General features: G+C 43.3%; 1 protein-coding gene across 1 annotated transcript in view; it reads right to left on the bottom strand.

Annotated features, from left to right (window-relative positions):
• LOC119970942 overlaps positions 1 to 19,029 on the bottom strand; it is an 89,033-nt gene that overhangs the window by 8,356 nt on the left and 61,648 nt on the right. Inside the window, exons 6-7 of the mRNA XM_038806053.1 lie at positions 12,337 to 12,365; positions 627 to 752 (exon numbers count right to left, since the gene is read on the bottom strand). Of these exons, the coding sequence (XP_038661981.1) occupies positions 627 to 752; positions 12,337 to 12,365 (155 nt within the window). The remainder of the gene's footprint in view (positions 1 to 626; positions 753 to 12,336; positions 12,366 to 19,029) is intronic.

Here is a 19,029-nt window from a genome sequence, read left to right on the forward strand (position 1 = left end):
TGAGAGGGTTGGTTGATGGGTTCGCCCGAAGGTGAAGCCGTTCATTGACTTCTTTAAGGGGGATTGAGGTGTCAACAGAGGGGAATGGTGGGCGGGGGTTAAAATGGGGAAGGCAGGAAAGGAGGAGGGGATGGTGCTGGTTATTTATTATGCTGTACAATTGTTGTATTTGTCATTTATATAAATGCCTTAATAAAATATTTTTCTAAAAAAAAAAGAGAATGAACCTGAAATTTATTTGGTGCCTTTCACAAACATTGTCCCAAAGCAATTCACAGCTAATGAATCATGCTCGAGATAAACTTTAGAGATCGGATTTTTTTTTTGTCTTGCCCTGCCCTGCAACACCCCCCCCCCCCAAGGTGGTTTCATCACGGTGGAGGTGACGTGTCAATGGCCGGTGGCTGAATCTTCTGATCCTGCCTCGGTCAATGGGGATTCTCATTGTTTCACCCCGCCCCTGGGGAACTCCGGGCAGGGGTTTGCAATCAGCAGGAATGCAAGATCACGTTGGCAAAAGGCCAGAAAATTCCAGCAATTGTATACAAGAAAACATCTACTCCTATAACTAATACAATAACTACTGAATTAGTCTCGTCTTCCAAAAGACAATAGGTATTACCTACCCTGGGTAGGGGGGTGGTGGGGCATCATATTGTCCAGTTGCCACAAGCGCCTGTTCATAGGAAGGTAGTGCTGACTCCGGATCTGTACTAAAGGGCACAGGATTCATGGAGGTTTCCTCAGTCCTCCTATTAAGACAAAGGAATTAATAAGCAGACATAGTGGCTTCTCAGTTCACTGGTCCTGGTCCTATTTTCTACAAGAATGGAATAGTCACCGGATATACAGGAATGCGCAGTAAGTTTAGGATGAAAAATACTGTAAAGACAGGAGGTATCAAGACCAAAACATGATTAATACAAATGAAAAATAATTAAATTCTGTACCTAACCCATGACCAACCAGACAGAAGCAAGACTTTGCCTAAATTATTTCTGACTTTTAAGTTACCACAGCGAATTAGGATTTGTTTTTATACAAAAAAATTGAACGGACAGTTATAAAGGTGTAATATCAGTACACTGCACAACATTCAAGAAAACAATCATGTGTACCATTGGACTCTATACACCACAATAATTCTAAACAAACAGCTTGACTAAACGTTGGCCTAGATTTTTACCACAACCAGTGAAGCAGCAGGGTTCTCCTCGGACTGTCCAAAAACAAAAACTGACTCCGGCGCTTCTGCAAAAAATGCCCCTCTCTTGCTGCAACAGTGAATTACTGAAGGACAAAACCAAGGCGTGGCACACTGCAGATAAAGCCATAGCCCCCAGTAGTATCACAATTGGAAGACATGCCCTTGACCTACATGATTTAAAAAAATAATGATTTTAAATATTTTACAAGTCTCTTCTCCGTTTCCCCTCGAATCTCTATCACAGTTATTACCTACACAAGTTCCTGCGAAGAGATTTTATTCAGTGTAGGTTGGCAATCGTTATTTGTCGAGCAAGTTTAAAATCCCACTTACTCCTCGTCACAAGTAAATTCAAACATCTGTAAGCCAATACTCGGGCTACAATACAGTAATCCTGGCAACAAGATAATTGCATCTTTTCGATATTCTCTGTTCACTGTGGTTTTCTTATCACGTACTTCAAAAATGGCAATCACACAAGCTCTTTACTAAGCTCAAAGTAACCACTTGAGGTTAAAGTTAACGTGCTTTCTATTGGTAACAAAAGTGGACTTCCTCAGGTTACAAATTTAACTTTGTTTTCCGTTCTACCTAGACTTACCTTAATAGTCCCAATTTCTACTGTACTACCGAGTAGCTTATGTGCAGGTTTAAATAAGGGATAAAGGATGAATCTGACCAGGAAAAAATGGAAAAATGACTTGCATTATATTTATGTAGCATTTTTCACAACCATTGGCTGTAAAGCACTTTGTGACATCTCACATTTAATGGACTACTTTTGAACTGCAGTCATTGTTGTAATGTAGGAAACCGGAAGGGGACCATGACTTTGTACGAGATCTCAGAATCACTGCAGCTGAATAGTAGTGATCACTGTAAAGTACAACAGCCTGGATAACCACAAATGGACAACCAAGCCGACCCCAGTACAAGGCATCAAAACATTTTGAAAAGCTAAAAAGTTTGGAATTGTTTACCCAGGGAGGTATTGGTCAAATATTTCTGATGTTTGTAAAGTTTTTTTTTAGAAAGTTGCATAAACTTGGTTTCTATACCCTTTGTTTTACAAGGCTGTACGGTGACACATTGATTAGCACTACTGCATCAGTGCCAGGGACCCAAATTCAATTCCAGCCTTGGGTCTTTGTCTGTGTGGAGTTTGCACTTTCTCCCCGAGTTTGTATGGGTTTCTTCTGGGTGATCCGGATAGGGACGGGTGAGTGGGTCGAAGCAGGGTCATCTTTCAGAGGGTCAGTGTAGACTAAATGGGCTGAATGGCCTCCCTCTGCACGGCAGGGATTCTAAGGGTAGGGGGTGTTGATCAAGTTGACGAATTAAAAATTATCAATAAATTTGATGGGTAGATACTGACAATCCATTTTCTCTGTGGGCAAATCCAGAATAAGGTGGGAGGAGAACTCAACCTTAAAATTACAGCTAGGCAATTCATTTGTACTTTTTTCCACACACAATAATGAAAATCTAGGATATTTTGTGAATACGGAGGAACAATTGGTATTTACAATTATTCCTGTATTTTATGTTTGCACACTGCATAACAGTGAGGACACTTTAATAATTGCACTTTGGGGTATGCAAAGATTGAGAAAAGTGTCATACAAATGTAGATTCTTTTTTTCATTTTTGCTGATGCTACTATTAATCACGTTTTAAAAAGTTATGTAACTTTGTTAAAGCAGAGGAATTTCTTTGGAACCTAAATAGATTGAGGTTAATTAAAAAAAAAAAAATTGGTGTAAACTTATCAAAACTTCTTCACATTTACAATTAAGGCCATTAGTTGAGTAATCAAAGAAATCAAATTTTGGGCAGTACAATGTCAATGCAAGTATAAAATTACAAAGAAATACCGGTAGATTAAATGAATGGGAAAATTGTGAGAAACGGATTTCAACATAGGCACCGTCATTCATTCACTTTGGATCTAAAGGTATAGGATATAGTGTTTTTTTAAATGCTGAAACCTAGGAACAGTGGAGGTCTGAAGATATTTGACATTCCAGGTACTTAAGACTACCATTAGTAGTGTCATAAGAAAGGTCACAAAATAATCAAAAAAGGTTAATGAAATGCTGCCCTTTCTTTCTAGCAGACTAGAATACAAGGGAGTTTTGAATGTGGTCATTTGGATTTTGCTTGATTGTTCTTACGAGTTGAAATGCTCCTCGTCAACCTCCCCATCCAATGTTATCAATGGTCATTGATTTATTCCGTTCCCTATGGGGAGAACAAACTCTCAAGTTTGTCTGTAGTGCACATTGTTTTTTTGTCCAATGTGCGGTTCACTGTGATGCACATTGATGTTTACATTTCAAAAATGGAACACTCATTTCCACTAGTTTTACAATTTTACCCAAATAATTGATCACAATCTTATTTGCTAGTTATTTTTCAAGCTTACGAATCTTTCCATTCAGCTGAGCACCTATTCTGGTAAGTTCAGTTGTCTTTGTTTCAAAGTTAGCTGCAGAACCCTTATGTAAGTTTAACAGTTTCCGTTGGACAATTTCTTTTGGAATCTTTCTTTCCTGGTGCACAAGGAGGCCATTCGGCCAATCGAGTCTGCACCGGCCCTTGGAAAGAGCACCCTACTCAAGCCCACCCTATCCCCGTAACCCAGTAACCCCACTTAATCCTTTTGGACACTAAGGGCAATTTATCATGGCCAATCCACCTAACCCGCACATCTTTGGACTGTGAGAGGAAACCGGAGCACCTGGAGGAAACCCATGCAGACACAGGGCGGACGTGCAGACTCCGCAGACAGTGACCCAAGCTGGGAATCAAACCTGGGACCCTGGAGCTGTGAAGTAACTGTGCTAACCACTGTGCAACCGTGCTGCCCAGATCTTCAATCTGTTAAGAAAATTTTCCTATCTATTTCAAAGTCTGGATTTGCTCTTCCATACTGTGCATCTACATCCTGCATGTTGTTCAGATTGGATTGAAGTTCAAGAATTTTAGTTGTTAATTCTGCTTTCAAACAACTGTACAGATGCATCAGCAATTATTTCACCTGCTGCAGGCATTTTTCAATCCTCTCTAGAGACTTCTTTTGTTCATCAGGCTTTAACTGAAGTTGTTGAATTTGTTCCAAGTCCTTTTTCAAGTCTTCTGCACCCTGTGAGCGACAATCCAATGTTCTCATCAGTTCTTGTTTTTTTCTTGTTAAACTCAGCATATGAAAGTTGGTTTTCTACCCTGATCAATTTTTCTTAGCAGAATCTCCCAGTTCAACTATGCACCAGAAAAAAGGTTGCACTCTTTCAGTGACTCTCCCCTCATTACCAGTTAAAACCGGTTGGAAGAACCCAACCTTTGGTCATATCAAGACTAATCCTGAAAAAGACAAATTGCATTCAATTAACTAGGAGGCAGCTAGTATAATGGCAGTCTCCAGCATAGATTTTCAAATTTATTGCACAGAATATTTTTGTTATCATTATTGGCTCTCCCACGATTCAAGGATGACTTCTACTCAGGGTTGTAAGTTGCTACTATGGATCTTCATGTGACTGAATAGGCCGATTCTCAACCCACAGATCATTGAGCTGGCGTGCTGGGCAGGGTGTCTACTGAGGTAGTTGAATCTGGATTGCTGGATTTGCTTCCTGTTCTTCTCTGTGGCTGCTCTGCTTCATGCTTTGGGACACATGATGCAACTTGATGGACAGGTTGTCTCCATACTGTATGTCATGCTTCAAGGAGAGCTTCTGGGCTCAGCTTAAAGCATTTTATTTACCCTCCCCGGAACGTTGGCCATTTGAGAGTTGAGAAAACAGTACCAGGCGGGGGAGGCTATTTTCAGCCATCAGGATCCAGTGCCCGTGGAATTGCTTGTGGAATTGACTTGAAGAAAGGCATTAGCATTTGTTCAATGGTCCTATCATTGAATCCAGTGGATGCAGTCGAAGACCATAAGAGCAGAAGTGGGCCACTTGGCCCACTGAATATGCTCAACCACTCAATGAGATCATGGCTGATCTGATAAAATCCTCAACACCACTCACCTGCCTTATCCCCATGACCTTTAATTCCCTTACTGATTAAAAATCTGCCTATCTCAGCCCTGAATATACTTAACAACCCAACCTCTACAGCTCTTTGCAGTAAAGAATTCCACAGGTTCACTACCCTCTGAAAGAAGAAATTTCTCCTCACCTCTGTCTTAAATGGGTGACCCCTTACTCTTTGATTATGACACCTGGTCCTAGACTCTCCCACATGAGGAAACATCCTCTCACCATCTACCCTGAGAATCTTATACGTCTCAATGAGGTCACCTCTCATTCTTCTGAACTCTAATGAGTACAGGCCCCAATCTGCTCAACCTCTCCGCATAAGAAAATAATTGCATACCCAGGATCAACAACTGCTCTATACATTAGGCCTTCTGTTGACTTGGAGTTCTTTGTTGTTGAACATCGCTGCCATAATTTGAGAAGGCTGAGCTGCTGCAGCTGATCCGGTGGTTAAATCTCTTCATCATGGTGGCTTTGGAAGAAGTTGCTGCCAAGGTATAAGAGTGCTCAACATATTCCAGAGTCTCCCTTTAACATATAAGGGAGGTGGAATATTTGGTTGACCAGGTTGTTGATACGAGTTTTGTTTTGGCAACATTCAGGACAGGCCAACTGGAAGAGATTGAGAGCAGTTTGTAATTCTGGTGCAGACTGGGCAACGGACACTCGTCATCCACAAACTATCACAATCGTAAGATCATGTATATCTGTAGTGTTATAGTTTGGGGACAGAGGAACGGGAGGTCAAAACTATGTTCCACCTAGATGATATTTAGTAATGGCACTAGAGGGCAATTGATCTTTGATGAGGTGAACAGCCACAATCAAGTAGAGTGTAAATAGTAAGGGAATTATCAGACGGCCTTGCTTCATTCCAGCGCCGATTCTCATGGCATGGCTTTTCTCTGTGGATTGCCATCTTGAGGTGATGGAGAGGCTTGTCCATTCCAACAATCCTTTGAGTGGGGCATCAGAAACTCCTTGCCCTTGGTAGGACCATGCATGGAGGCACGGTCAAGGAGTGGGAGTAAGGTGCAATCTGTTGTCCAAAAGTTCTCAACAGCATAATAGATGAAGGAAGGAAGGAAGGTAAACTGTTCTCACTGGCTGCAAAGGCAGAATCTCTCAACAGTGTTAGATTACTCAACAAAAATTAATTTATTCTTTCAGGGGATGTGGGGGTCACTGGCAAGGTCAGCATTTGTTGCCTATCCCCAATTTCCCCTCGAACTGAGTGGCTTGCTTGGCCATTTCAGAAGGCACATTGCTGTGGGTCTGGACTCGCATGTAGGCGAAACCAAGTAAGAATGGTAGACTTCTTTCTCTACAGAGCATCGATGATAGTTTCATGGTCATCATTACTGAGACTAGCTTTATATTCCATATATATATATATTTTTTTTTTAAATCAAATTTAAATTCCATCAGTTGCCATGATGGAATTTGAACCCATATTCTCCAGAGTACGAGCCTGGGCCTCTGGATTTGTATTCTAGTGACATTACCAATATCACAGAATCGCAGAATACAGCACAGAAAGAGGCCATTTGGCCAATCCTTTCTGCACTGGCTGGCTGAATGAGCATTTCGCCTTGTGCCAGTCTCCTGCCTTCTCTCCATACACTTGCACATTATTGGAAAAGAAGAAAGAAAAAATCACCTCATTCCCTCTTGAAAGCCTCAATTGAACCTACCTCCACCCGACCCTCAGGCAATGCAGTCCAGATCCTAACAAATTGCTGTGCGAATATTTTTTTCTCTATATAGCTTTCTCTTCTTTTACCAATTGCCTTAACTCTGTGCCCTTTGGTTCTCAATCCTTCCACCAATGAGAACAGTTTCTCCCCATCTACCTTGTCCTGGCCCCTCATGATTTTAAATATTTCTATCAAATGTCTTCTCAGCCTTCTTTTCTCAAAGTAAATACGAGTCCCAACTTCACCAGTCTATCTTCATAACTGCAGTTTCTCATCCCTGGAATCATTCTCGTAAACATCTTCCGCACTCTCTCCAATGCCTCCACACCCTTCTGAAAGTAAGGTCCCCTGAGCTGAATGCAGTACTCCAGGCTGAGGTCTAACTAGTGTCTTATACAATGTCAACATGACGTCCTTGCTGTTTGTTTATATTTAATAAAGCCCAGAATACTATGCTTTATTTATGCTCTCTCAATTTGCCCTGCCAATCTCATGACTTATGCACGTATAACACAACGGTCCCTCTGCTCCTTCACCCTCTTTAGAATGGTACCTTTTATTTCATACTGTCTCTCCACGCTCTTCATATCAAAATATATCACAGAATGTTTCTCTGTGTTGAACTGCTATCCGCCCATTCCACAAAATTGTCTACGTACTATTGAAGGCTCCTCACAGTTTACAATGTTTCAAAGTTTTCCACCATCTGCAAATTTTGGAATTGTTCCCTGCACACCAAGGTCAAGGTCATTAATATACATCAGGAAAAGCAACGGTCCCAATGCCGATCCCTGGGAAACTCCACTACAAACCTTTTACCAGCCTGAAAAATATCCATTAACGATTACTCTGTTCCTGTCACAGAGCCAATTCCATATCCATGTTGCTACTGTCCTTGTTAATTTCACAAGCTATAATTTTTCTCACAAGCCTGTTGTGTGAAACTCTATCAAATGTCTTTTAGAAGTCCATGTACACATTAACAGCATAGCCTTCCTCAACCCTGCGTTAACTCTTTGAAAAACTTCAGAAGATTATTTTCCCTTACGAAATCCACGTTGGCGGTAATTTTTTTATTCATGCAAGGGATGTGGGCATCGCCAGCTGGGCCTGTATTTATTGCCCATTTCTAATTGCCCTATGCATCAATGCCAGTGTAAATTCAGACACTATATTACGGGTAATCTGCATTTGAATAATTTTCAGTTGCTGAATCATGATTGAAGATGTTATTATCAGTCCTCCTCCTGTTATCCCAAGGCACCATCTAGTGGTCACAGAGGGGTGTAATCATGAGCTTCAGTGGATTCATGTTGCTTTTGTGGGCTGGTTTGGCACAGTGGGCTAAACAGCTGGCTTATAATGCAGGCAAGTCCAGCAACGCGGGTTCAATTCCCGTACTGGCCTCCCCGAACAGGCGCCAGACTTTTCACAGTAACTTCATTGAAGCCTACTTGTGACAATAAGCTATTATTATTATCATCACCTTTGCTCGTCCTTCTTTCTCTATCTTTTATTTAAAATTTTCCTTTACCACTTCAAGTGAGCCTCGTCAGAATTAACCTGCCTTTTCTTCTTTACTAATGTTGCCCACCTTGCCATGTATTTCTAGTATTTTCTGTTTACAACCTCATAAGATCATTAGTAAGAGCAGAAGTGGGCCAGTTGGGCCCTCAAGTCTACTCTGCCGTGCAATAAAAACAACGGCTCTCAAGATTTCATAGCTCTTTACTTATCACTTATCAGTACAAGCACAAATATTGTCCAGGTCTTGCTGCATTTGCACGTGGACTGCTCCAATGTCTGAGGAGATCACTGATGAAGCAGCTGAAGATGGTTGGGCCTCCAACACTATCGTGAGGAACTCCTGCAGTGATGTTCCCCAATGACTCTTGACTCCCCAGTTTTTCCCCGAATCAATTTATCTCAGCCTTGAATACATTCAACGGTTCTCAAGATTTCATAGCTCTTTAGGGCAGAGAATTTCAAAGATTTACAACCCTCAGAAGAAACTCCTCCTCATTTGTCTTAAATAGGTGTCCCCTTATTCTGAAGCAATACCCCCACTAGATTTTCCCATGAGGGGAAACATTCTCCATTTAGATTTTGAAGTCACATCAAAAAATGTAATCACTTACTCCTTCTTTACAGTCTAGTTTTAAAAATTAATTTACAAGTTATGGGCCTCGCTGGCTAAGCCAGCATTTATTACCCATCCCTAGTTGCCCTTGAGAAGGTGGTGGTGAGCTGCCTTCTTGAACCATTGCAGTCCCCGAGGTAGACCCACAGTGCTATTAGGGAAGGAGTTCCAGGATTTCTATCCAGTGACAGTGAAGTAATGGTGATATATTACTAAGTCAGGATGTTGAGTGACTTGGAGGAGAGCCTCCAGGTGGTCGTGTTCCCAGGTATCTGCTGTCCTTGTCCTTCTGGACGTAGCGGTCATGGGCTTGGAAGGTGCTACCTCAGGAACCATCTTGTAGATGGTACACACTGCTGCCACTGTTTGGTGGTGGCAGGATTGAATGCTCGTGGAAGGGGGTAACAATCAAGCTGGCTGCTTTGTCCTGAATGGTGTTGAGCCTCGAGTGTTGTTGGAGGTGCACTCATCCAGGCAAGTGGAGAGCATTCCATTACACTGCTGACTTGCACCTTGTATATGATGGGCAGGCTTTGGAGAGTCAGGAGGCGAGTTACTCGCCACAGGATTCCTAGCCTTTGACCTGTTCTTGTAGCCACAGTATTTATATGACCAGCTCAATTTCTGGTCAATGATAACCTCCAGGAAGTTGATAGTGGGGATTCAGCCATTGAATGTCAAGGGGCGAAAGCTAGATCCTTTCTTGTTAGAGATGGTCATTGCCTGGCACTGTGTGCCATGAACGTTACTTATCACTTGTCAGTACAAGCACAAATATTGTCCAGGTCTGTTTGGTAATTGGCTGCTTACGAATATTCTTTCGATCCATTGAGCGCCTTCATCTGCAGAATGAATCAGAAAACCCCCGACGGAAGACCAAGTGGTTACGGTCCTGAATTTTACGGACTCCTTGCCCATCACTGCATCATGTATTTGTGACTGGGCACAAACAGACCCCGCCCTTGCCAAGGTGTTTCATCTGGCGCTGTACAGTGGGCAGCATCGACAGTGCCAGGGGAGTTGAAGGCTTTGTCTTCAAAGTTCTCGGAGCTGACCGTGGAAGATGGTATTGTCTTGTCAGGCACGAGGGCTGGAGATCCGGCAAAGGGCCAGGCAACCATGTTGATGGACCTTCACACCAGGCACCCTGGAATGTCCAAAATGAAGATGCTGGTGGGAAAATATGTCTGGTGACCAGTCCGGACACTGATAGAGACGTTGGTCCAACAATGCTCCATCCGTCAAGAGCACCAGAAGCACCCTGCACCCTTTAGAGTGGCCGGGGCGTCTGTGGGGACACAAATTTCGTCAGTACAATTCAGGATTTGAGGCCCACCCCAAGTGGCTGCAGGTGCACAAGGTGGCAACAATCACCTCCCGAGCAACATTTCTTTTTCCACGCATGGGATCCCGGAGGTGCTTGTAACGGATAACGAATAAATTCTTTTATGGTCAAAGAATTTGCTGTTTTTGTGAAAAGTAACAGCATTCGTCATGTCTGCACTGCCCCATACCATCCAACATCAAATGGCTTGGCGGAGGGGGTCGTGCAGACGACTAAATGGGAGCTAACAAAACAAGACTTGGAGTTCGATGGACACCAGGATGGCACGTCGCATGCAGTAATTCAGGTGGTCCCCTCCGAGATGTTAATGAGCCGTAGACTTCACACCTGACCGAGTCTGATTTGCCCGGACATCGGCGCGACATAACCAAGATTTGCATGGTCGTTGTCCAGTTCAACATCGTTGAAGTTATGAACGAACACTGCAGGGCAGCACGGTGGCGCAGTGGGTTAGCCCTGCTGCCTCACGGCGCCGAGGTCACAGGTTCGATCCCGGCCCCGGGTCACTGTCCGTGTGGAGTTTGCACATTCTCCCCATATTTGCGTGGGTTTCGCCCCCACAACGCAAAGATGTGCAGGCTAGGTGGATTGGCCACACTAAATTGCCCCTTAATTGGAAAAAATAAATTGGCTACTCTAAATTTTAAAAAAAAATGAATGAACACTGTGACTCTAGGTGCGAAGTCTCGGAGAGGCCGACTTTGAACCACTTGGACACTTTGCACCTGACGACGCGGTGTTCTTTCATAACTTCAACAACAGTACTCGCTGACTCTCTGGGATTGCCGTCCGTCAAACAGAATCGATCTCTTATCAAGTGCAAGGGCAACTGATGAGATGCCATTCGCTGATGGCGGTTACTCTCTCTCTCTCTCTCTCTCTCTCTCTCTCTCTCTCTCTCTCTCGGGTCCTCGGAAGAAAGTGGTCCTGTATATTCTGACTCCATTGCTGAACCAACCTTGTATAACATAGAACATAGAACAGTACAGCACAGAACAGGCCCTTCGGCCCTCGATGTTGTGCCGAGCAACATCGCCCCCAGTCTATCTCGATGCTGACCTGCCCAATGTTGTATCTCAGATTCTGAAATGGAGACGCAGAGGTCCGAGGTCTCAGATGCCGATTCAACAGTCCAGCCTATCCCCTGACGTTCCTGTCATAGGCAACGCTCACCTGCGAGGTATATGCTGGCTGATCCAGCTGATCAGGTAGACGATGATTTTCTGGAACCAAGGATAGTCAGATGTTCTCCACCTGCTCTTCCTCATCATCATCAGTCATCAAGGGCATCTTTGGAATTTAGGGGGAATGAATGTAATATCCCGCATGGGACTTACAGGGTGGGAATGATTATCTTCCCTGTGGTCCTCGTGGAGTACAAGATCCCCGCTGAGGAGCGGGGGAACTCTAGTAACCATTGTCTAAAAGTTTGGCCAATAAGGCACCGACCAGAGAAGGAACCCGGTATGGATCTATCGGGTAGTGTATCTGGTGGAACACTTCAGAGGTTCAATATTCTTATCATAAAATGATGACCACAGAAAATGGGCACTTTATCATGATGGCTGTGTAGATTGTTGTGCACTCCCAGATTTTGCTCCAAGATACTAATATTTTGTTTCGAGAAGGAAGAATGGAGAAGCTGGATAGTTGAGAATTAGAGGCACAGTCCAGGCCACCATTCATTTATCTGAGCATTAACATTTCACATTTCATAGTGGGTTCACCCATTAGAACACTTCAATATTCTGAAACATGTATGGGTATCGCATCTACACCAAGACCGTCATAAAATTTTAATTTTTTCCCTTTTTTGGTTTTCAAATAGACATTGCACATCTATACAAAAGTTAAAGAACATCTACACCAAAGTTAAAGAACAACGTAGTGTGGAAACTTACCTGGTGTTACTTCGATCTTTGTATCTCCGCTGCTTGCAGTAATACCAGATAAAGAACACCAACAGAATTAAAAATAACACAGTGCCAAAGAATGCTGTCAGAATTGTAGTTATATCGGTTGTAATGCCTGAAAAGAAAGGAGGGGTAGATGGACAATATTAGCAACATCAAGTTTTATTTAATCTTTTCTCTCCATTTTTCAAAACTACTATATGAGATCAGCATTGTGTGATTTGAGCTCCTCTCTTGGTGTTCTCCAGTGGCCAATACAAATTGTGATTCCTTTATCCTTACAATCCCAGGTTCTCGAAAGCCCTCACCCCTGGTAACATTTTAATAAATATCCTCCATACTCTCTCCCAAGACTTTGATGTCATTCCTACATACGGTGCTCAGAATTGGATACTATACTCGATCTGAAGTCTACGGGTTATCTATAAAGCTTTTAGCACAGACGTCCTTGCTTTTCTACCTTCTTTCTGAAGCCAAGGATTCCAACGGCGTTTTTCAACAGCCTTCTCAACTTGGCCTGCCATCTTCAAAATATTGTGAAGACAACCCCCCCCCAAGTTTCTCTTTTCCTGTAGCTCCTCTAAAATTGTACAAGCTAGTTTATATTGCCTCTTCTCATTCTTCTTAACAAAAAGATATAATTTCACACTTCTCCATATATACATTACTCATTCCATATAATAATCACACTACCTTAATCAAATCTGTTACTTCAAAGAATTTGACCTTTAACAAATACTGACTTTCATTCAAGAACCTATACTTTTCCAAATGCCAGTTGATTTTATCCTGGATTATTGTCTCAAAGTTTCTCCATCACTAACATTCACCTGACTGGTCTGTAGTTTCCAGGTATATCCCTCTATACTTGTTGAAAAGGGGTGCGACATTTACAATCCTCTGGCACCACCCCCATACCCAGTGGCAATTGTAAGACTATAGCCAGAACATCTGCAATTTCTGTCCTTACTTCCTTCAGCAACCTAGGATGCATCGGATCTAGACCAGACAAATTGTAAATTAGGAAGACTGACAAGCTTTGAAGTACCCCCTCTTTTTCACTAGTTTTATCCTATTCAATGTTGCTTCTGCCTCCTCCTTTACTGCTATATTGGCACTCTTCTTTAGTGAAGATGGAGGCAAACAGAAAATGTTTGAGGATTGATAACCAGAGGACAGGTTTAAGTAATTTGATGATCTGGAATACATTGTATGAAGGCAGGGCCAGTGAAACCATGAGGCAATATTTTTGGTGCCGAGGTGAAGGGGGCAGGGTAGAAATTAAATTGAGTTATTCATGAAACAATATCAGGGATGAGAAATTTCCACCAAATGGCAGATTTCTGAACCTGCGATTTCAGTATACTGCCACTGGTATCTTCCTTTCTTACTTTCAAATTCAAAAGACCAACTTCAGCCTGATGCAGGGAGCCACTAGGTACTTGGAGTAGCATCTCTTTTTAATGTTGCAGCAACTCTCCAGGTGGATCAAGTTTTTAAAAATTCATTTACAGCATGTTGGCAACACTGGTTAGGCCAGCATTTATTGCCCATCCCTAGTTGCCCTTCAGAAGGTGATGGTGAGTTGACTTCTTGAACTGCTGAAGTTCTTGAAGTGGTATGTACATCCACTGTGCTGTTAGGGAGGAAGTTTCAGGATTTTACCCCAGTGACAGTGAAGGAGCGGCGATATATTTTCAGGTCAGGGTGGTGAGTGACTTGTAGGGAAACTCCAGGTGGTGGGGTTCCCAGATATCTGCTGCTCTTGTCCTTCTAGATGGTAGTGGTTGTGGGTTTGGAAGGTGCCGTCTAAGGAACCTTGGCGAGATACTGCAATGCATTTTTAGATGGTACACGTGGCTGCCACTGTTTGTCGGTGGTGGAGGGTTTGAATGTTTGTGGGAGGAGGAGCAATCAAGCAGGTTGCTTTGTCCTGGATGGTATTGAGTTTCTTGAGTGTTGTTGGAGCTGCACTCATCCAGGCAAGTGGGCAGTGTTCCATTACCCATAACACCCCTGACTTGTGCCTTGTAGATGCTGGACAGACTTTTGGGGGGGGGGGGGGGGGGGGGGGGGGGTCGTCAGTGCTTGAGGGTGTGTGCATTGTGCCTCAATTTGTACAATCAGTAAATCTGGTCATAATTCTCATTACTATTTAGATTTCAGTTTCCTCTCTGTTCTGTTAATATTGGTAAGAAATCTGGTTTACAAGTGATATTAAAACTGAAGGCATTATCCACATAAGGTGTGTTTAAACCACTTTTACAGTCTTCCAACACCACCAGCCCAGAGGATCTGCATGTTGGGATTTGGCAGCACTAACAATGGCCTCAAAATATGAATCTATAAACATGCTCGACTTAGTTTCAAGTGGCATTTAAAAAAAAAATATATTTTTATTTCCTTTTTCACATTTTCTAAATGACGTTTAATAGCTTATTGAATCAATATTCCCTGTGCTTTGCAATGATGGTCAGTAATTACCGTTATTGTGTGGATTTGCTTCATAAAATCATTCTGAAGGAAATTATAGTTCCTAACTGCAGATGCAGCATGATCTGTGTTTCTGTTATTAGGGGAACCCCATACATTTGTGTGCATACTTTATTCTGGTTTGTTATGGAAAGTTGCTAACATCTATTTAGTCAAATTTTCATCGGACATCTTCAAAAATATAATTTCGCTTTGTCAACAAAATGTTTTTAGATCAGAAAAATCTCTGTAAAGTAATTTCCACCCACTAATACTGTTGGTTGGAAACCAAGTATGCTGTTTAATAGGCATAATTGTATTCCTAAAATTATCTGAATTAATTGAGGACATTTGAAGGAGGGGTTTTAATTTAAGGCATGGTGACTGCATGCAACAGGAGTTCTCTTTGTGTGATTGTATTGGATCCTCACAGTAGTTATCTCTTTTTCTCTCTTTATCTTTCCCTCCTGCTCTCCCCCACACTCCCAATTTCCAAGTGTGGATTAAGCTTTTCTCCACGATGACCTTTGCACATGGTGAAGTCGAGACACCCTGAGTGAGAGGCAGCCAGAGTCGGGATTGGAACTTGGTAATTTGGTGCAGTGAGGTAATTCGGTGCAGAGTGGGAGGAGGTACTTTTTCCTCAATCGTTTTGTTTTCTTTCTTCTGGCTTGTGACTGTTAATCTGTAGGGAGAGATCCAGAGTGCATCCCAGGAAGGTAAGCGATTTTATTACCGTTTCAAATTGTGTGGAGGGGGGAAAACTGAAGTGACATGACAGTAAAGCTGTGACCTGGTTGGTTGGTTGGTTGGGAATCTTTTAAATTTGAAAAAAAAATATTGCAATACAAATCTAATTGATTAACTAGATAGTGGAGTAACTAAGTGCGAGGGCAGAGATTGGTATTTAGCAATAAATTTTACAGTAAAAACCTAGCGTCAGGGCCATATAGTTAATTGTAACTCAATCTAACAATAATTCAAATGTTTATTTCAAATTAATTAAATGTCACTCAGCGGGGTGCAGTGCTCCAATTGCGGGATGTGGCAGATCTGTGACACTTCCAGCGTTCCGGCCGACGACATCTGCAGCAAATGTAACCAGTGGCAGCTCCTCATGGACCGCGTGGTTCGGTTGGAGCAGGAATTGGATGCACTTAGGTGCTTGTAGGTGGCGGAAAGCGCCATAGATAGGAGTTATAGAGATGTGGTCACACCCAAGGTGCAGGCAGAGAGATGGGTGACCACCAGAAGTGGCAGGCAGTCAATGCAGGAATCCCCTGTGGTTTTCCCCCTCTCGAACAGGTATACCGCTTTGGATACTGTTGGGGGGAATAGCCTATCAGGGGAAAACAGCAGCAGCCAGAGCAGTGGCACCATGGCTGGCTCTGATGTTCAGCAGGGAGGGTCAAAGCGCAGAAGAGCAATAGTTGTTGGGGACTTTATAGTCAGGGGCACAGATAGGCACTTCTGTGGACGTGAAAGAGACAGGATGGTATGTTGCCTCCCTGGTACCAGGGTCCAGGATGTCTCAGAACGGTAGCGGGTATCCTGAAGAGGGAGGGCAAACAGGCAGAGGTGTTGGTACATATTGGTACCAACAACATAGGCAGGAAGGGGGATGAGGTCCTGCAGCAGGAGTTCAGGGAGCGAGGCAGAAAGTTAAAAGACAGGACCTCTAGGGTTGCAATCTCGAGATTACTCCCTGTGCCACATGCCAGTGAGGATAGAAATAGGAAGATAGAGCAGCTAAACACGTGGCTAAACAGCTGGTGTAGGAGGGAGGGTTTCAGTTATCTGGACCACTGGGAGCGCTTTCGGGATAGATGTGACCTGTATAAGAAGGACGGGTTGCATCTAAACTGGAGAGGCACCGCGATATGGGTAGAGATCAGGAATAAGAAGGGTGCAGTCACAATGTTGGGGATTTACTCCAGGCCACCCAACAGCCAGCGGGAGATAGAGGAGCAGATAGGTAAACAGATTTTGGAAAGGAGTAAAAGCAACAAGGTTGTTGTGATGGGAGACTTTAACTTCCCCAATATTGACTGGGACTCACTTAGTGCTAGGGGCTTGGACGGGACAGAGTTTGCAAGGAGCATCCAGGAGGGCTTCTTAAATCAATATGTAGGTAGTCCAACTAGGGAAGGGGCTATACTGGACCTGATATTGGGGAATGAGCCCAGCCAGGTGGTAGAAGTTTCAGTTGGGGAGCATTTCAGGAACAGTGACAACAATTCAGTAAGTTTTAAAGTGCTGGTGGACAAGGATAAGAGTGGTCCTAGGGTGAATGTGCTAAATTGGGGGAAGGCTAATTCTAACAATATTAGGCGGGAACTGAAGAATATAGATTGGGGGCTGATGTTTGAGGGTAAACCAACATCTGACATGTGGGGGGCTTTCAAATGTCAGTTGAAAAGAGTTCAGGACCGGCATGTTCCTGTGAGGAAGGAGGATAAATAGGATAAATTTCGGGAACCTTGTATAATAAGAGATATTGTAGGCCTCGTCAAAAAGAAAAAGGAGGCATTTGTCAGGGCTAGAAGGCTGGGAACAGACGAAGCCCGAGTGGAATATAAGGAAAGAAGGCAGGAACTTAAGCAAGGAGTTAGGAGGCCTTAAAGGGGTCATGAAAAGTAATAGGCAAATAGGGTGAAGGAAAAACCCAAGGCTTTTTACACGTACATAAAAAGCAAGAGGGTAGCCAGGGAAAGGGTTGGCCCAATGAAGGACAAGGGAGAGAATCGATGTGTGGAGCCAGAGGAAATGGGCACGGTACTAAATGAATACTTTGCATCAGTATTCACCAAAGACAATGAATTGGTGGATGTTGAGTCTGGAGAAGGGTGTGTAGATAGCCTGGGTCACACTGAGATCCAAAAAGATGAGGTGCTGGGCGTCTTGAAAAATATTAAGGTAGATAAGTCCCCAGGCCTGATGGGATCTACCCCAGAAATACTGAAGGAGGCAAGAGAGGAAATTGCTGAGACCTTGACAGAAATCTTTGGATCTTCACTGTCTTCAGGTGATGTCCCGGAGGACTGGAGAATAGCCAATGTTGTTCCTTTGTTTAAGAAGGATAGCAAGGATAATCCAGGGAACTACAGGCCGGTGAGCCTTACGTCAGTGGTAGGGAAATTACTGGAGAGAATTCTTTTGAGACAGGATCTACTCCCATTTGGAAGCAAGTGGGCGTATTAGCGAGAGGCAGCACAGTTTTGTGAAGGGGAGGTCGTGTCTCACTAACTTGATAAGAGTTTTTTTGAGGAGGTCACAAAAATGATTGATGCAAGTATGGCAGTGGATGTTGTCTATATGGACTTCAGTAAGGCCTTTGACAAGGTCCCTCATGGCAGACTGGTACAAAAGGTTAAGTCACACAGGATCAGAGGTGAACTGGCAAGATAGATACAGAACTGGCTAGGTCATAGAAGTCAGAGAGTAGCAATGGAAGGGTGCTTTTCTGATTGGAGGGCTGTGACTAGTGGTGTTCTGCAGGGATCAGTGCTCGGACCTTTGCTGTTCGTGGTATATATAAATGATTTGGAGGAAAATGTAACTGGTCTGATTAGTAAGTTTGCGGACGACATAAAGCGTGGAATTGCGGATAGCGATGAGGACCGTCAGAGGATACAGGGATACAGCAGGATTTAGATCGTTTGGCGACTTGGGTGGAGAAATGGCAGATGGAGTTTAATCCAGAAGAATGGGAGGATGCATTTTGGAAGGTCTAATACAGGTAGGGAACATACAGTGAATGGTCAAACCCTCAAGAGTATTGACAGTCAGAGAGGTCTAGGTCCACAGGTCACTGAAAGGGGCAACACGGGTGGAGAAGGTAGTCAAGAAGGCATACGGCATGCTTGCCTTCATTGTCCAGGGCATTGAGTATGAGAATTGGCAAGTCATGTTGCAGCTGTATAGAACCTTAGTTAGGCCACACTTGGAGTATAGTGTTCAATTCTGGTTACCACACTACCAGAAGGATGTGGAGGCTTTAGAGAGGGTGCAGAAGAGATTTACCAGGATGTTGCCTGGTATGGAGGGCATTAGCTATGAGGAGAGGTTGAATAAACCCAGTTTGTTCTCACTGGAACGATGGAGGTTGAGGGGTGATCTGGTAGATGTCTACAAAATTATGAGGTGCATGGACAAGGTGGATAGTCAGAGACTTTTTCCCAGGGTAGAGGGGTCAATTACTAGGGGCAT

Source organism: Scyliorhinus canicula, chromosome 9 (assembly GCF_902713615.1).
Source record: "Scyliorhinus canicula chromosome 9, sScyCan1.1, whole genome shotgun sequence".
Classification (NCBI taxonomy): Eukaryota; Metazoa; Chordata; class Chondrichthyes; order Carcharhiniformes; family Scyliorhinidae; genus Scyliorhinus; species Scyliorhinus canicula.